This window comes from Amblyraja radiata, chromosome 4, assembly GCF_010909765.2.
Source record: "Amblyraja radiata isolate CabotCenter1 chromosome 4, sAmbRad1.1.pri, whole genome shotgun sequence".
In the NCBI taxonomy this organism is placed as follows: domain Eukaryota; kingdom Metazoa; phylum Chordata; class Chondrichthyes; order Rajiformes; family Rajidae; genus Amblyraja; species Amblyraja radiata.
In genome coordinates, this window is record NC_045959.1 from 69,783,814 (window position 1) to 69,803,792 (window position 19,979).

Below are 19,979 nucleotides of genomic sequence, written 5' to 3' on the forward strand. Positions count from 1 at the left end.
TTAGAGATACAGCTTGGAAACAGGCCCTTCGGCCATCATGTCCGCGCTGACCAACGATCCCTGTTCACCAACACTATCCAACACACACTTGGGACAATTTACAATTTTACCAATCCTATTAGCCTACAAACCTGTGCTTCTTTGGAGTTTGGGAGGAATCTGTAGCTCCCGGAGTAAACCCATTCAGGTCATGGGGAGAATAGACAAACTCTTTACAGATAGCACTCAGAGTCAGGATCGAACCCGCGTCTCTGAAGGCAGTAACTCTACCACTGTGCTACTGTGTCACTCATTTGTTGGAAAAGAAAATAGCAGAGAATCTAAAAAAACATCGCCTGTTCTGGTTTCCTGCCCAATATGCATCTAAGTTCCATCAATTGCAAGATGACTGGATATAGTTACTTCCAGTTACCAATGCAGGCAAAACAACATGCCAGTAGATGAAAAACAATCTAATTTTCTCACCATGTACAGTTTGCAACGCATCTGAAAATATATTGTATTTGAGTTTTAAACCTAGCGAACAGTTATTGTTCTTAATTTCGGCCAGTTTTACCAAATATGAAATGAGCAGTGTGCTGTGAGAGAGATGAACAAATAACAAAGTCAGTAATCGTTTATGTGAGAATAAACTAGAAAAAAATCTAGATCACCAGCAAGAAATAAAAAACAATAAATCCACACAAAAATTGAAAAGAGCGTAAAAGAAAGGGATAAACGCCATTTTTGATTACCGATGTGTTGATTTGTCCTGCTGCATCTTGCTTCTGTTTCAAAGACATGATTCAGGGAGAGGCCAAAATGCATAAGAGGTTCTCTGTTGAGTCCACATGTAAAATTATACTGTGACCGTATGGATCAGTAACATGGAGACACAGTGAGCTGCAGATGTTGGAATCTTGAGTGATATTACAGGTTAATGGTGATGTTGGCAGAATCGATGGTACAACACATGCTAAACTCCTGCCTTAGTTGGCATCTAAGGACCTTAGTGTTAAATATATCAAGAAGCAGAGTATGATTGTGGATGATCAGCCATGATCACAATGAATGGCAGTGCTGGCTCGAAAGGGCAAATGGTCTCCTCTAGCACCCATTTTCTATGTTTCTATGATTTGCTGCCATTTCATACATTCAGTGCAAACAACCAAATACAACTACCAGCGCAATATTTTATACTAGACTATGTGGGACCGATTGGGTCCCAGACACACGGGAGGGCTGGTCCCCCAATGCAATATTCCACCTCTCCACCAATTCCAATATTGGTGGCCATTGGGGGGGGGGGGGGCTTTCTGGAGCGCTAGTATGGGTGTTGTGGACTGAAGGGACTGGTTTCCAGAGGGCTAGTATGGACATTGTGGGCCGAATGGATTCTTGGGCTGGCAGCTCAGTCACTCAAGCCTGTTGTGCTGGCAGCTCACTCACTCACTCACTCACGGCTGGTGGGCTGGCAGTTGACTCACGGCTATTCCTTGAAATTCCATTTCAAGCAGGGTGCAAGGCCAACAAATTCAAGTGCAGTTTCTTACCACTTCAAGCAGGGTGCAAGGCCACAAAATTGAAGTGCAGTTTCATACTATTTCAAGCAGGGTGCAAGGCCACTAAAGACAACGCGTCGTGACCTCTCCCTCCTCCATCTTGCAGAGACTGAGCCATGCCCACACTTCAGGGTTTTATAGTTCCTCCCCACCTCCCACCAGAAGAGGCGTGGCCTTCATGGCGTGATTGACAGGAGAGAGAATTTCAACATTTTTTAAACACTAATAACTTTTATTTTTCATCGATGGAAAAAATCCTCGGCACTTGATGAGTGGAGGGGGATTCTGAGTAACATGGCCAAAAATCACAGCCATACGTTTTTTCTAAAATCAATATTTTTTTTCTATTATCTAAATTTAGGGTCGCACGGTGGTTTAGCGGTAGAGTTGCTGCCTTACAGCGCCAGAGACCTGAGTTCAATTCTGATTACGAGTGCTGTCTGTACGGAGTTTGCACGTTCCCCCCGTGACAGCATGAGTTTTCCCCGGGTACCCCGGTTTCCTCCCACACTCCAAAGACGTACAGGTTTGGAGGTTAATTGGCTTCCATAAAAATTGTAAATTGTCGCTAGTATGCAGGTTAGGGCTCAGTGGGCCGAAGGGCCTGTTTTCACTCTCTATCTCTAAACTAAACTCTAAATAATGAAACAGCTGTGGTGGAGACTCAGTCGATGGAATCATGTCATAGTCATTGCTCCCTTTTAAGTCTTCCTCCATTGTCCCATCAGCTAGTAGTCCTTGCCTTTCTGAAATAAAAGGAGTGGCGCAGCTGGAAGAACAGGTGTCTCATACCTCCTGTTACCCAGATCCTATCCAAATCTCCAGTGATGTCTATGCAAAGTTTGCATGTCCTCCCTATGATCATATGGGTTTACCCCAAGTGTTCCGGTTTCCTCCAACATCACATATTGTGTGGGTTGATGGTTAATGGACCACTGTAAATTGCCTCGATGTTAGAATCCAGGAGGAGCTGATGGGAATTTGGGAAGAATGAAATGTGAATTAGAGTAAATGGATGCTTGAAGGTTGACATGGACTTGATGGGCCATTGGGCCTGTTTGCATGTTATATGATTATACAGACACGTGGTTAAATTGTGAGGGTAAATTGGTAGGTGGGAAGCAAGAGCTGCATATTTACATCATCTTAAACTTGTTAATCAGGAAAAACCAATGTCGAGTTTATTTGCAAAGCAGAATTAGAGGTATTAGAAATCACCTAATTCACTGATCTTAATGTCGGCATGCACCACAGCTCATTTACAGCTCTGGAATACTGGGAGGTGAGCATCTACACAGCTGGTTAAGGTGATGCATCCAAACTTAACTGTCCCCTGATGGTATGTGATTGCAGCCTGGTGAATGAAGCATGGTTCAACAGTTGAAATGTGAGTTTAAGAAACTGTGAGTGTTTGGAATAATGTATTAATGATGGAGCTGCATGTCCTATGAATGGAGATTATTGGAAGATGAATAATAATGAATATTGTTTGATGTCAGTATTACAATAAGTGTTATATAGCATTTATAAATTGAATAAAGATTGATATTTCTGTGGCATTCCATTCAGCTCTAAAGTGCATTAATCTCCTCCTGCTCTCTTGGTAGTGGAGGACACACCATTCATTCGAGGACATCTCTTCATTTTGCCGCCTTGAACATTTTCAAAGCAGCAACAGAAAAGGCGTGGAGCACACGTGCTCCCATGCTGTGCCTTTATTGTTCAAATACGTGGTCTGCTGCTGTGCCCACTCCTGACTACTAATTCCTTAATCAGTCCAGTCTGTGCCATTCGTAATTCTGAGTCATTCGTAACTGTCACTGTATGTCATGTTGTTACTTGTGAGCGGAGCACCAAGGCAAATTCCTTGTATGTGAGTACTTGGCCAATAAACTTACTTACTTACTTACTTACTTGAACTTAAACAATAAATACCTTCTTATTGCGAGGTGTGGGCTAGCTTTAAGTAGTGCAGGCTAGTTTTAGCTACTTCCAAAATTATGCTACCTTGAAAAAAAATGTTGATCAGTATAACAGCATCTTTAGCACTGGTACAGTACAATTAACAGTACAATTCTGTCAATTAGCAGAGGACATTAGGTTTGAGTGCTGCCTGTTTATTACACATGATAATGTCATCCCTTATATCCAACAATGCCCAGTTTAACCCAAATATTTTTCTGTCACATCAGTTGTTTCTACTGTCATTAATAATCATATTTTTAGTAACCTTGAATTACGACGGTAGTTGTATAGTAGTTTTAAGCTCTCGAGTATCGGTTCCACTTTTTGTTTCTTTACAGCATGACAATTGTTTTGAACAGCTATCAAATTAGAGGCAGGCAAAATATGCAGTACATTCTGGCGAGCTACCAAACTACCCACTTAAATTTCAACTGATAATACCATAAGAGCTGGCAATGAAGCATAAAGGCCTCTGATGGTTATTCCTACAATGACTTTCCATTTAGAAAGGCTTCTACAGCATTGACCTACATGGGCAAATGCACATTTATTCTGATTTTACAGAATAGCTCCCAAGATTAATGCTCATTGCATAACATTAGTGGGGAAATTTCTGTTGTGCCAACATACGATCTGTTCTTTCCCACACAAGGGTCAAATTATTTCTTATCTACAGGCCTAAGTCAGTTTCAGGGGTTCCAGAGTTGGTGCTAAAGCTGATCAGTGGAAAAATGTGATGTAAATAGTGCACAGTATTTGATTACAGTAATTTGAAGAATTATTCATAGGGAACACTGAGCCAACTTTGGAATAAACTGGTGGTAGAAGAGAACCGGGTGGCAGAGAAATTTAAAGGGACAAATAAATGTAATAGTACAATAAAACGTTGTAAATATTTTTGAAATATCAAATAAGCTGTAAAGGCAGGGTATATAGAAAAGATAACAAGTGTAAAGGCACAAAGTGTTGGAGTAACTCAGTAGGTAAGGCAGCATATGCGGAGGACATAGATTCATTCATTCATGAACTTATTCATTAATTTATTCATTGGTGACAGTTCGGGTTAGGACACTTCTTCAGACTCTTCTTTTTCAGAAATGTGAAAGGAATTCCTATGTAGGCCTGCAGCTTTTTATAGCTAGAGAAATGGAGATGGTGTTAGCAAGTGTGCAAAATTAGAGCACATGGTATTGGGATAGGGTATTGACATGGATAAAGAACTGTTTGGCAGACAGGAAGGAAAGAGTATGAATTAATGGGTTCTTTTTAGAATGGCAGGCAGTGACTAGTTGTGTGCCGCAAGGCTCATTCCTGGATCCCAGTTATTTACAATATATATTAACAATTTAGACAAGGGAACTAAATGTAACATCTCCAACATTGTGGATGACACAAAGCTGGGTGGCAATGTGAATTGCGATGAGGATGCTATGAGGCAGCAGGTGACGGATAGGTTGGATGTGGTCAGATGCACGGCAGATGCAGTATAATATGGATAAATGTGGTTATCCACTTTGGTGGCAAGCACAGGAAGGCAGATTATTATCTGAATGGTGTCAGATTAGGAAAAGGGGAGGTGCAACAACATCTGGCTGTCCTTGTACATCAGGCACTGAAAGGGAGCATGCAGCTACAGCAGGCAGTGAAGAAAGCTAATGGCAAGTTGGCCTTCATTGCAAGAGGATTTGAATTTAAGAGCAAGTAGGTCCTCCTGCAGTTGTACAGGGCCCTGATGAGACCACACCTGGAGTATTGTGTGCAGTTTTGGTCTCCTAATTTGAGGAAGGACATTCTTGCTATTGAGGTAGTGCAGCATAGGTTCACCAGGTTAATTCCCGGGATGGCAGGACTGACATATGATGAAAGAATGGGTCGACTGGGCTTGTATTCACTGGAATTTAGAAGGATAGATAGATAGATAGATAGATAGATAGATAGATAGATAGATAGATAGATAGATAGATAGATAGATAGATAGATAGATAGATAGATAGATAGATAGATAGATAGATAGATAGATAGATAGATAGATAGATAGATAGATAGATAGATAGATAGATAGATAGATGGATAGATAGATAGATAGATAGATAGATTAGATAGATAGATAGATAGATAGATAGATAGATAGATAGATAGATGGATAGATAGATAGATAGATAGATAGATAGATAGATAGATAGATAGATAGATAGATAGATAGATAGATAGATAGATAGATAGATAGATAGATAGATAGATAGATAGATAGATAGATAGATAGATAGATAGATAGATCCTTTATTGTCATTCAGACCTTTCGGTCTTAACGAAATTATGTTGCCTGCAGTCATACACAGAATCAATAATAACAAAACATACAATAAACACAAATTAAACATCCACCACAGTGAGTTCACCAAGCACATCCTCACTGTGATGGAGGCAAAGTCTTAGTCTCCGTCTCTTCCCTCCTTGTTCTCCCTCTGCGCTGAGGCGATCGATCCAGGCCGAAGATGCCGCTCTCCAGTCCAGCGGACCTCCGTGGTGATGTCGCCGCCGCCGAAAGCCAGAATGCCGTCTCCGCTCCGAGACAGCCCACCACAGCATCAGCTCCGGGCAGCCGCCCCAGCTCCAGGTCCCGCAGTCTCCGCTCCAGGCCGCCGCCCCAGCTCTGTGTCCCGCAGTCTCCGCTTCGGGCCGCTGCCCCAGCTCCGGGCCGCCGCCTCAGCTCCGGGTCCCGCAGTCTCCGATCTGGGTCCCGCAGTCTCCGCTCCGGGCCGCTGCCCCAGCTCCGGGCCGCCGCCCCAGCTCCGGGTCCCGCAGTCTCAGCTCTGAGCCCCGCTGCATCAGCTCCAGGCCACCGCCGAAAGCCAGAACGCCGCACCAGCAAGTCGGGCCACCGCTGCCTTAGCCCCGAAGACGGCCAGCCTCTCGTTGGTAAGTCCTGGCTGGCTCTGCCTCCGGAGCCTCGGGGTCGGTCGCAGGTTGGAGGCCGCCAGCTCCGCCATTAGGCCTCAGCGCAGACGGAGGCAGAGAAGGGGGATACAACACGATAAAGTCGCATTCCCCCCGAAGGAAGAGACAGAGAACATTTCACCCCCTCTAACACAACCCAACAAACTAAAACTTAACCAAAACAAGACAAAAAAAACAACAGAAAAAAGTAAAGACAGACGGACTGCAGGCGAGCCGCAGCTGTTAACTGCGCCGCCACTTTCGGATATATAGAGGATCTTATAGAAACATATAAAATTCTTAAAGGATTGGACAGGCTAGATGCAGGGAAAAAAAAACTTCCCGATGTTGAGGGAGTCCAGAACCAGGGGTCACAGTTTACGATAAGGAGTAAGCCATTTAGGACTGAGGTGTGGAAACATTTTTTCACCCAGAGAGTTGTGAATCTGTGGAATAATCTGCCACAGAAGGCAGTGGAGGACAATTCACTGGATATTTTCAAGAGAGAGTTAGATATACTGTAGCTCTTCGGGGCTAACAAAATCAAGGGGTATGGGGAGAAAGCAGGAACGGGGTACTGATTTTGGATGATCAGCCATGATCATATTGAATGGTGGTGCTGGCTCGAAGGGCTGAATGGCTGACCGCTGCACCTATTTTCTCTGTTTTCTATGGTGCAGTATCTGGTAGAAAGATTGTATTTGCACTATCCCCTTTTATTGTAAGATATTTGAAGGAACAATCAAACAAATTTCAAAGTACAGCCATCTGTCTCTGCATGCACTGCCTGAATGTGTATATATGCCAAAGCATCCCTGAGTTTGACAAGGAAAGAGATTGTCATTGGTAAGGGGGTCAGGCCCAAGGCTAATGGAAATTATAATTGGGTCATGATTATCCTGGCATAGCTTTCTCTACGTGGTGCCACAAAACCAGCTTTAATAAGTATGTCTCAAAAATACCATCCAATGTTACAGTTAGTCAGGCATGTATGTTATTGGTGAAATATTTGGAGTCTGTCGATTCATCTTTTTGGATGTGATTCCACCAGTCTCATTTCACCAGTCAATTTATTACTGATGGCAGGACGGAGAGCTTTTCCTGGGTTGTCAGATCAACCTGGTTTCACTTTGCCCTTTGTCCTGTAAACGATTCAGACTGGAAGATGTCCAGTACGTGTCAGGAAAACATCCTGGCAAGCAAAAGTAAGCAGGTGCTAAAGCTCATGAAAATTTGTGGCAAAATCTCCCACTGTGATGCCTCTTGGCAATCACAGGCAGAAATCACCGTCTGTGATAATAATGAATGGCGGACATGATTAAGAAATGTTCAGCTCTGCTGTTTGTATGGTGAGATGCACCAATGAATTATGAAGCAATTTGAAATAAATTTTAGTTTCTGCACTCTTTGCGTGGAGTCCACCCACAAGCTAATAGAGCGGCAGAATTGGACAGCGATCCAAAAAAGCTTGGCATTTAACTTCAATTGAATGTGTGCTCGACCAGCACACAGACAAGAATGCAAAAGGAATGCTTCGAAGATTATTTGATACAAATCCTGTAACTTCCATCCTAACAACACAGTAAATTTGTAAGATATTTGAAGGAACAATCAAACAAATTTCAAAGTACAGCCATCTATCTCCGCATGCACTGGTCTGTAGTGAGAGTAACTTACCAACGCCTTCTCAGCATTTCAGGGTGAGTAATAAATACCAGCAGTCCTAACTGCACCCAAAGCTCATGATTGCATTAAAAGAGCCACTGAACAAGGTCCATGACATTTCACTTAATTCACTTCCTATTACGATAAAATGTCACTGCTTATATTTAGAACTAGACCAAGTGGGACCTGTTGGGTCCCGTCCCTTTAATGCGCGGTTGCCGGGGGGACGGGGGGGGGGGGGGCAGCCTGCGGCGTCTCTCACACACACACACACACACACACACACACACACACACACACACACACACACACACACACACACACACACACACACACACACACACACACACACACACACACACACACACACACTAACCACCACACACACTACCCCCCCCCCCCTGATGTATTATTATACATTTTCCCCCCATCCCCCGCCCTCTCCACTCACGCATGACCCCCAACTGCGCAGGCAGGAGGGGTGACAGAGAGGGAGGGGGGGTGGGGCAGCGAGGGATGGGGGCAGAGAGGGAGGAGGGCAGAGAGGAAGGGGGGAACAGATGGAGGGGGGGTATTGAGGGAGGGGGTAGAGAGAGTATAGAAGGAGGGGGAGGACAACTTGTTCTATTTGATCTTATTAGATTATGCATGTCAGGTTGATTGCATTCATGGAAACACATGAAGGTTGCAATCTCCCACCCCTGTCCCATTGTGATGTCATATGTAAATGAGATCCATTGTGATTGGACATCTCTGAGATGGCATTGTGACATTATCAATGGAAAGTGCTGCAAGTCTCCCACTGAAACACAGCTAATTTTTTGAAATAAACTATTAAAACTTAAAAAACTTCAGAAGATATTTATCCCATCGAGGAAAAAAATGTGAGTAGCATGTGTGAAAATGGGAAGGCTGTGGCCAAGCATTTTGGAAGAAGATACAAATTAAGGGGATAAAAAGAAAACCTACACAACCCTACATTTAGAATGTTGAGAACAAAGGGAAGAGTTTTAGTATAATTACTGGACTAAGTGGGACCCATTGGGTAGGTATGTTGCAAAGCCTACCTGAAGCGTCTTTGAAAATCTGCCGTTGCGGGTGTGCGCGATTTTGGCGCCGTTTAGAGGGGGCGGGTTTAAAACGCGATTTTCTCTAGGCTGTTCAAATCGAAGATGTTCAGCCTAGTTAATTATTAACGAAAAATCGCTGGAAGACCCCGTCGCAAAGGCTATTATTAGGTTTAAAGGCCTCGTATAATAGTTATAGTAGTTTAAAAATCAATCTCTAAACCCGTAACCGTCAGCAACCGCAGGGTCTCATAAAGAAAATAGCAGAAGTTAGGTTGTATATTTTTACATTAAAAAGGGCTTCTAAAGATCCCTTTATACAAAATTTAATATTGCGAGTAGCTCAATTTGGGCCCATTATATCGCGCAGTATTTTTCTGGGCATTTGGGGCACAAATCTACCGCAATGTGAACGTTCTAAACCAGCGCGTTCCACAGGAACCCACTGGAAAGCTGATTTAAATGGGCATTTATTTACAGCAATTGAACACTGAATTCCTTCCATTTGGTCTATAAATTAATGTAAATGAGATTTTAAAATCATGTTTTATTGTGAATTATGTGAATATTATTTGGACATTTAGGCTATTTAAAAATGTTAATAATTTATTAAGAAATGGATAGATGTTTAGATCTAGTAATTGAAGTCTGAAATTAGCTACAATTAGGTAACTAACTAATTATATGCTTTAATTTCAGGTCATCCAAGTAAGATTATTTTATATTTGTTTCAGAATGCTTCAATCTATGATAACTGAAAATTTCATTCAGTTCTCTTAATTTTTAAGAAAGTTATGGGCTTTTGACTGTTCACGATCACAACTTTTTTGTTATGTCCATAGAAAATCAATAGGGAACAAGATGCTCATTTCCGAGTATGAAAATGGCCATAACTTTTTAAATACTTGAGATATGAAAGTGAATTAGGTGTCAAATTAAACTTATTTTTATGCTTTATCTGATGGGATAAATTACAGACTTGATTTTTAAAATCTCAAAATTTTGTAACATTGCTACATTGGGTCCCCGCTTCACACGGGAGGGCTGGTCCCCCAATGCAATACTCCACCAATTCCAATATTGCCGGCCAGTTGGGGGCGGGGTGGGCTTTTTTGGAGTGCTAGCATGGGTGTTGTGGGCCGAAGGGACTGGTTTTAAGAGGGCAGCTCAGTCACTCAGGCCTGGCAGGCTGGCAGCTCAGTAACTCAGGCCTGGCGGGCTGGCAGCTCAGAAACTGCCCGAAATTCTGCCCAAAACAAGTGACAGATTCTGTGAGAGAGAGAGAGAGAGAGAGAGAGAGAGAGAGAGAGAGAAGGGGAAGAGGGTGGAGAATCAATTTTAGACATTCATATTTTTTTACAGATCACAGCAATAAAGGAGGAAAGTCTATCCTTGCGTGGATCTTTGGAGCGCTAGTATGGGTGTTGTGGGCTGAAGGGACTGGTTTCCAGAGGGCTAGTATGGACATTGTGAACTGAATGGATTCATGGACTTGCAGTTCAGTGAGCCATGGCAGGTGGGCTGGCACTTCAGTCACTTACAGCTGGTGGGCTGGCAGTCCACTTACTCATGGCTGGTGGGCTGGCAATCTAGTGACTTATAGCTGGTGGGCTGGCAGTTCACTTAATCATGGCTGGTGGGCTGGCAGTCCAGTCACTCACGGCTGGTATGGTGGCAGTTCACCCAGTCTCCCCTCCTCCCTTCACCCCCCACACTGCTCCTTGCCATTAACCCCCCTCCCCCCACGCATTCAGTCCATCTCCCCTCAACCTCCCCCCATGCACTCTTAGAGGGTCTCCGACAGCGCAGCCATTCCTGCTTATTAGGTTACAATTGTGATGAAGAACACAAAGGCATGGCAAGTGGAAAAAGGATTTATTAAAGTTTAAAATGTCATTGACTCTTAAAATATAACAACAATTTAAATGTCAAAGATGAGATTTATTAAGTTCAGTTCTTTCTTGTTGTGTTTCTTGTTGTTTTCTGCTGAGCACTGCCTCTTGATGTATCTTTGCTGTTGATAAAAATATAGACAATTTTAATATAGAGAGATTGAGCGGTCAAATTTTAACAAAGAAAATCTGAGAAATTACCTCAAAAGTCATCATTGAGTGCAGGCAACAAATCCAATCTCACCGCACTTCAAGCACAGGGCAGGCAGCAAATTTAATCTCACAGCACTTCAAGCAGAGGGCAGGCAACAAATCCAATCTCACAGCACTTCAAGCAGAGGGCAGGCAACAAATCCAATCTCACAGCACTTCAAGCAGAGGGCTGGCAGCAAATCCAATCTCACAGCACTTCAAGCAGAGGGCAGGCAGCAAATCCAATCTCACATCACTTCAAGCAGAGGGCTGGCAGCAAATCCAACATCGCAGCACTTCAAGCAGTGTGCAGACCAGCAAATTCACACACACACGCACACACCCTCCACCTCACACGCACACATACACTCACACACACATACACACACACACACATACATGCGCACACACACAGACTCACAGACACACACATACACTCACACACACATACATTCACACACACATACACTCACACACACATACACTCACACACACAGACTCAGACACAGACATACATACACTCACACACACAAATACACTCTCACACACACACACATACACCAACACACACACACACACACACACACACATATACACTCATACACACACTCACTCACACACATACACACACACTCAATCACACACACATATACTCACACTCACTCACACACACACATACTCACATGCACACATACACACAGAGACTCACACACACATACACACACACACACATACAGACATACACTCACACACACACACATTCACACACACACACATACACACACACACACATACACTCACACACACACATACTCACACACATAACATCACACACACACACACACATACACTCACACATAACATCACACACACACACATACACTCATTCACACATACACTCACACACACACACACACACACACACACACACACACACACACACACACACACACACACACACACACATATACACACACACACACACACACACTCATACACACTCACACACGCATACATACACTCACACGTGCATATACACACACACACATACATGCACACTCATATACACTCACATGCACACACATACACACACAAACATATACACTCACACACATACATATTCACACACATACACATACTCACACACACTCACACACACACACAAACACACATACATATACTCACACACACTCACACACACACTCACACACACTCTCACAAACTGCACACACTCACACACACACTCACACACACACGCACACTCACACACTCACACACACAATCACACCTACACTCACTCATAGTCACACATACCCTCCCACATACACTCACACATACACTCACTCATACACTCACACATGCACTCACACATACACTCACACACACTCTCATACGCATTCACACACACATGACAGTAAACTTTCTTTAATATTCACATGGCTCCTGTGGCCTCTGCACTGTGGAGCTTCCGCAGTCACCGGACCTTTCGCAATCAGCGTGACCTCTGCACTTACCGGAAATTGCGCAATCAGTGAAACCTGTCCACTAAGCGGAAATCACAAAATGAGCGGGACTTTTGGAATAAACACAGCTGGACATAATAAAGCATTTATTCCTTCCATCACAGTCGGACCTAATAAAGTATTTATTCTTTCCAAACACAGTCGGACCTAACAAAGCATGTATTCCTTCCAAATACAGTCAGACCTAATAAAGCATCGCAGTTGCAAGCACATACAAGGCAGCAGGCCTAACAACTCATGGCATTGTCATTAAGGGCTAACAAATCATTTATTGCAAGAACATAAAGGGTTAACAATGCATCATTCATTTCAAGCTCATTGCTGGCTAACAAATCATTTATTGCAAGCACATTAACGGTTAACAAATCATTATTAATCGCAAGCACATTACTGGCTAACAAGTCATTTATTGCAAGCATATAAAGGGTTAATCACATAAAGCACATAACCACATAAACACATAAAGCACATAACCACATAAACACATAAAGCACATAACCACATAAACCACATAAAGCACATAAAGGGCAGACTCACAGTTCAGTAGACTCACAGTGTTCTGTCTGTAGACTCACAGCAGAATGACAGTCGTGGCCTCTCCCTTGGGATCTTGCAGAGAGACTGAGTCACGTCCAGGCATCGGGGGTTTTATAGTCCTGCCCCCCCCCCCGGAAGGGGCGTTACAGTGTACACGGTGATTGACAGTTTTTTAAACATAACTTTTTAATTTTTCATCGATGGGAAAAATCCTCGCAGAGGAGGACTGGGAGTAAGATGGCCAAAAATCATAGTGATATATGGTAGTGTTTTTTTCTGAAATCAATATACAGCACAGACAGGAAGTAGTCAAGATGAGACTTTTAATTATATAGATAGATACATGGTAGTGATTCAAACCAATTAGCCATGTACAAATATCTGGATTTTCGCATGTTATAGAAAATAAACTGTTTTTCCTATATGTCATATTCTCTTTCAATTCTACATCTCTAGGGTGGAGCAGAGCACAATATTCCAGTCATAGTTTCAAAAATCTCAAAAGAACAAAGAGGTAAGAAACTTTCAGCTTATTTATTTGCTCTTGGATTAATACCATTTCTAGGAAGACACTTGACATTTTATCTTTTTTTCTCCTGTATTATTTACGAAGCTGATCTATCCGGTTTACTGTTTATCGGAGATGCTATCCTTCAGGTGAGTTTGCTGACATTTTAAAAGTTATTTAAGTAATTATTTACAGCCACAGTGAATTCCAGTGAATTCAATTTTCCTAACAATTATATATCTTTGTCTTTTTGTCTTGCTTTTCTGCGGCAATAGATAAATGGAATAAATGTTAGAAATTGCAAACATGAAGAAGTGGTGAGTACAAACATTATTTTTTAAATTTTGCATCTTTTCATCTTTTATTAAGCAGAACTTATCTGGAAATATGTGGATTTTGACATCTTTCTTTGGTAGTTATCTTTATAGCAAGAGGCTATTCAAGAAGTCCAGAGATTTAAACTTTTCATATGTCAACAATGGTGCTTAGATATTGGTTGGAAAGAAGGCGAGCATTTTCACTAAGTACAGCCAAAATCACTTTGCAAAAGTGAAAAAATATGAGATAATTTATGACATTTAATTTTAATGAATGAAAATTTACAGCAAAGTTTTTAGGTTCTCAATGTGCATGGAAGTAGAACATTGCCCCTTCATTTTGTCTTAACATTTCCGTTGCATTTGCCTTAGTATCTGTGCCAATATTTCCATTATATTAGTGAACTGCTAAATAAACTACAGCAGCAACTTGTATCCACATCAAATATTTAGCTTGAATAAACATTTCAAGGAATTTCACATAAATATATAAGGTCATAAGTGATAGGCGGAGAATTAGGACTTTCGACCCATCAAGTCTACTCCGCCATTCAATCATGGCTGATCTATCTTTCCCTCCTAACCCCATTCTCCTGCCATCTCCCCATAATCCCTGATATCCGTAGCCACATATTAAGGTGGATCACAAGGATCATACTTGTGATCCACCCTAATATGTGGCTACAGATCAGGGTCAGACAACACACAAAATATACAGTCAAAAGAAAAAGACTGTAAAGAACAAGACATTATTGCAATACATGATTAAGCAAGCCCACGATAGTGGAAGAAGTGGGCCATGGTGTTCTGTTGCTGAGGTAGGATTAGGGGTTTACAGGTTGGTTCAAGAACCTGATGGTTGTAAGAAAGTAGCTGTTCCTGAACTTGGTGGTGTGCAAATTCGGACTTCGATAAAATAGGAACTAAGATAGAATCATTACAAGGGTTTGATCAAAGATAGCGTTATATGTTATGCAGCTCAGAAACAGGCTCAATTTGTCCACACCGACCAAGATGCCCAGTCTAAGCTGGTCTCATTTCCCTTTGGTTTGGCTCATGTCCCTCTAAATTTTTCCTTTCCATATGTCGAGGTGATTAGAGTAATGTTCAAAGGGGTAGATGTGACAGGGATGTGCAAGTTTATCTTGAGGAAAAGATGAATGTTTGATAGCAGATGAAAGCACAGAAAAGAGGGAGTGTGTTGAATTGAGAGGGAAAATGAAGTAACTTAGGGTGTTGTTCAGTTTAATACCTGAAGAAAACAAAGGCCACAGAAAGCTTCTTATTTGGCAGATATTCATGGTTTACAAAAGAAGAGCAAATGTTTTTTTTTTTCAAATGAAATAAAGAAGCTCATTGGAGAAGAAAGTGTCAGGAGAGTATGCAGGGAGGCCAAGTTATAAATGGGTGGTTGGGTCATAATGTCAAGCCAACCCATCTGGATAGGACATGTGGTGGAATATTTTACATGGAAATTATGTTTTAGGATGGAGGCATCATTGTCTGTCTGGCATTAACCCCATGCTGGCATTGCCTTCATCCAAATAAGTCTAGACATGTAAAGGGACTGTATTTTACAGAATTGTCATTCTGGAGAGAGATGCAAGAGGAGCTTTGCCAACAGCAGCCACTAGATTGAAGATGGGAGTGAGAGCAGAGGTCCAGCAGTGTTTTGCTTGGGAAGGGGATTGGCAAGATGAGCCCTCAGTGCACATATTGGTTGAAAGTACTGCAGCAAGTAAGAATTTCATTATGTAGGAAGCAACTGCAAATGCTGCTTTACACCAAAGATAAACACAAAATGCTGGAGTAACCCAACAGGTAAGGCAGCATCCCTGGAGAAAAGGAATGGGTGACATTTTGGGTTGAGGCCCTTCTTCAGACTGAGAGTCAGGGTGAGGGACGGGAGGTATGAAAATGTACCCAACAAATCAGAGCTGGCATCGATGACCGAGGCAAGGTAGAGCCAACAATGGTCCAGTGTTGGCTGTGGAAGTGATGATAATGAAGGGATGCCAATGGTGAAACTCGCAGAATGACTAGGGAATGCAAGGATCACGTTCTCTATGCATGTGATGATTAGCACTCTCGACTTTTGCTTGTGAACCATGGCTTATCTTTTCCTCAGTGATTAAGCTGTTTTCAGAAACTGAGCAGGACCCTATCTTCATTCTGGGCACGTGCTGTCAGGGTTGGCAAGGTGGGCACTGCCTACCCTGACTAAAATTATAAAATAGTAATTATTAAATATAAATAGAAAAGGCACGGGAGAATTCTGCCCACCTAAGAGATCGATCTCTTAGGGAGGCATAATTATCACTTGCCTTTCATCCGCAGTACTTGTAACACGTGAAAATATGTGCAGCTGACGTGCCGTCGAAGCTGCTTCAAACCTTCAATGACTAGGGGAGCTGAAGGCAGCTGAAATTCTACCTTTGCACCGTGAACTGTGTACTGCGCTGCGCAGCAGCCTACTGTGCATGCGCAGTGCAAGTTTCTTGGCGGGTTTTTCAAATATGGATCATCCTTATCTTAAGAGTATCTTATGAAACAAAGAGAGAAGAATGGAGTTTATGTACAAATAATGTGGTAAGTAAATTTCTTTGAGCTATATGTTTTTAATTACAGTATTTCCCGGCAATGAAGACGCTATTTGTTACCCAAAAATGTACCTGCAAGCTGAAGGTTAGGTTGTTAGCCAAGAAAGATAGACTTGGCTATCCCTCAGTACAGCAACATCAAGAAGGATGTTGCTGTATTGAGGGATAGCCAAGTCTATCCCTCATTGCTAGCAGCTGATGGGAAGTGGCTGTAAAATGGGACGCGGCTGTAAAAGGACAGCGCAGCTGGGGAGGGGGGGAAGTGGGTGGGGGGGGGAAGAGTTCCTTTCACAGCGTGTGGGGGGTGGGGACGGGGTGAAGTGGGGGGGGGGAGAGTTCCTTTCACAGCGTGTGGGGGGCCTGGCCAGGGTTAAAGTTGCACGGCGGGCAGGAGCGTTGAGAAGGAGTGGGTCGGGGATCATGCCAGAAACTCACTCACTCACTGCTGCCACGATGCTCCGGGCACGGAGCCACCGCATTGTGGCCGGGGAGGGAAGTAACTCGGGTGGCTGCGAGCGGACGGTGGGATCGGAGTGCGGAACCGGCTGCCATTTTAGCACCTTCTGCCAACCCGCTCACCTCTGGCAGTGCTCTCTGTCTGAACACCTCTCTCCTGCCGCTCTCTGGTCTTGCTCATGTCAGCCGCTTCCCGCAAATCCTTAAATTCGTCTGCGCCGGGAGCAGGACATGGCCTCCCTTGCTGCGCTGGGTGACACTGCATGGTATTCACTGCCCGGACCGTGTCTTTCAATGTAGACCAGACAGTGAGGGGACCAGCTCAAGAGCGGGTCAGCGGGCGATGGTTAACAGGACAGTGGGTGGTGGAGCTTACTCCTGTGTCTGCGCGAGTAACCTCAATTGGCCCCTTGTTCGCGCTGACACAGGAGTAAGCTCCACCGCCCGCTGTCCTGTTATCTGCCAGAAGTGAATGGACCAGCAGAAGGCGCTGAGGTGGGGGCCGGTCCCAGCGGCCGCTCGCCGCCACCCGAGCTACTTCCATCCCCGGCCAGAATGCGGTGGCTCCACGCCTGGAGCGCCGCGGCAGCGGTGAATGAGTGAGTTACTGGTATGATCCCTGACCCCCTCCTTCTCAACGCTCTTGCCCTCCCCGCAACTTTACCCCTGGCCACACACCCCACACACTGTGAAAGTCGCAGAGCCTGCGGACTACTTACCATCGCGGAGCTGGCCGAGTTCGGAGCGGGAGGAGTTGTGGTGGCGCGCGGTTGTGACCCGACCCAGAAGATTCGGTGGCTCCAACCGCAGGTCTGGTGGACAGTGACACCGGGAGCTCGCGGGTCCCTGCTGGGAGACCGCTTTTCGGGGCTTCCGCAACGGCGACTTCTCCCGCCCGAGTTGCAGGGTTGAGGATGACCTGGAGTGGGGCCTTACATCGCCCGGCGCGGCTTTAAATGGCCGTGGGACTTGTTAGCGCATGCCGGGAGCTCCAACACCAAGACCCGAAGCGCGGCCTTGCATCACCCGGCGTGGCTTTATAATTGCTTATCTACCATCGCCCGCCGGGGGCTTTGACTCTGACATCGGGAGGAGAATGAGGAGTGCAGGGGAGAGATAAGACTTTGCCTTCCATCACAGTGAGGAGGAGATTCACTGTGATGGATGTTCATGTAAATTGTGTTGTGTCTTGGTTCTTCTTCTTGTTTGTATGACTGCAGAAACCAAATTTCGTTTGAACCTCTGGGTTCAAATGCCAACAAATAAATTGTATTGTATTGTATTGAACTCTCCCTCCAATTGGTCCCTTGAACTAATATTGTCATTCAATAAGATCACAACTGATTCAACTTGTCCCGTTGTGCTCCCGTTTTTCCCACGATCTCTCCATCTGCCACCCTCCACCCCCCACCCATTCAGTAATTCAGAATGAAGGAGATTTGGAAGCCTTGGGCAAATTGAATTGTTACTTTCTTTATTTTATTTTATTTATTTTTTGAGCGTGAGAAATTCTATGTCCCGCCAGCCTTCTTTCAAAATGTAGCAAATCAAAATGGGGGTGCATCTTCATTGTCGGAAAATACGGTACTTTATTAAGATATATGGCTTTTGAAGACAAATTACTTTATAATAGTCGACTGACAGTTTACGGAGAGGAGAACAATCTGCGCATGCGCGGTTTAAGATTTTAGAAAAGCCGACTGACTGCCTAACCTGAGTAATTTCTCAAGGCATATGCCTGCTCTATTCTCTGAGGTAGGCCTGCACTATCTATTCAATTTTTATTGAAACAATTTCAATAAAACCACAGACAGACGAATGTCCCATGTACACTAAACATGTACAGTCATGATACCTAATTCCTGGCTTTGTATCTTCCCTTTTACTCTAGCTGTTAAACCTGAGTGTGACTTTACTGTATTTATTTATAGTATTATCTAATCCGTTTGGATAGCATGTAAAACAAAGCTTTTCCCTGTACCTCAGTACAGGTGACAATAACAATCCTAAGCCTAAACCAATGCATTTAAATTCTGCACCGTCCTCTTGAAGAAATAGCTGCGTAAAAATTCTAATGTTTGGGAAGCTGAAAGTACAAATATATGGCAACTATGGTTGTGATGAAGGAGTCCACTGAAAGTGTTTGCGAACAGGTCTGCAAATTGGCAATTTCAGCACCATCTCCAGGAGCAGTACCTGAGTACCTACATTGGCAACTGCAGAAGCAGTACCTACACTGAGAAGCAAATACAATCCTATCTGCAGACATAATCCTTCCATTAAGATGGCACTGGGTAAACAAATGTCATTAATTAGATATCGTGAATGTGCATGTTTATTGTGCATTGGACATTCTGCTGTCTGTGATTTTATTCAAATAGTTAGCTAATTCATAACATACCAATTAAATAGTATGCAAATGGGATTATATCAGAACACATTATCACAATTGTTTGTAATATTGCACAGCATGACATCAACCCATTAGTCTTCCAAAGAGATGTATTAACATCAATAAACATTGGTAGCTGTGCAATGATACATTAATGAATATTTATGCTTCCAATCCTATACTAAGAATATTCTATACATTCTATTAGAATCAGTTTCCACTTAGTCACTATACATTTCAACCATTTGATGGTACCATCATTAATTTGCTATGTGTGCATGCTAAAATGCTATACGATACGATACAAAATGATAGAGCTTTATTCATCCCAGGAGGGAACTTTGTTTGCCAACAGGCATATAGCGCAACAAGATACATGAAACATGA

The 19,979-nt window shown here is 43.3% G+C and overlaps 1 protein-coding gene across 1 annotated transcript in view; it reads left to right on the forward strand.

Annotated features, from left to right (window-relative positions):
* Window positions 1-19,979, forward strand: part of sntg1 (syntrophin gamma 1) — a 487,473-nt gene that overhangs the window by 354,236 nt on the left and 113,258 nt on the right. The window contains exons 5-7 of the mRNA XM_033019712.1: window positions 13,776-13,833; window positions 13,933-13,976; window positions 14,103-14,144. Coding sequence (XP_032875603.1) covers window positions 13,776-13,833; window positions 13,933-13,976; window positions 14,103-14,144 — 144 coding nt within the window. The remainder of the gene's footprint in view (window positions 1-13,775; window positions 13,834-13,932; window positions 13,977-14,102; window positions 14,145-19,979) is intronic.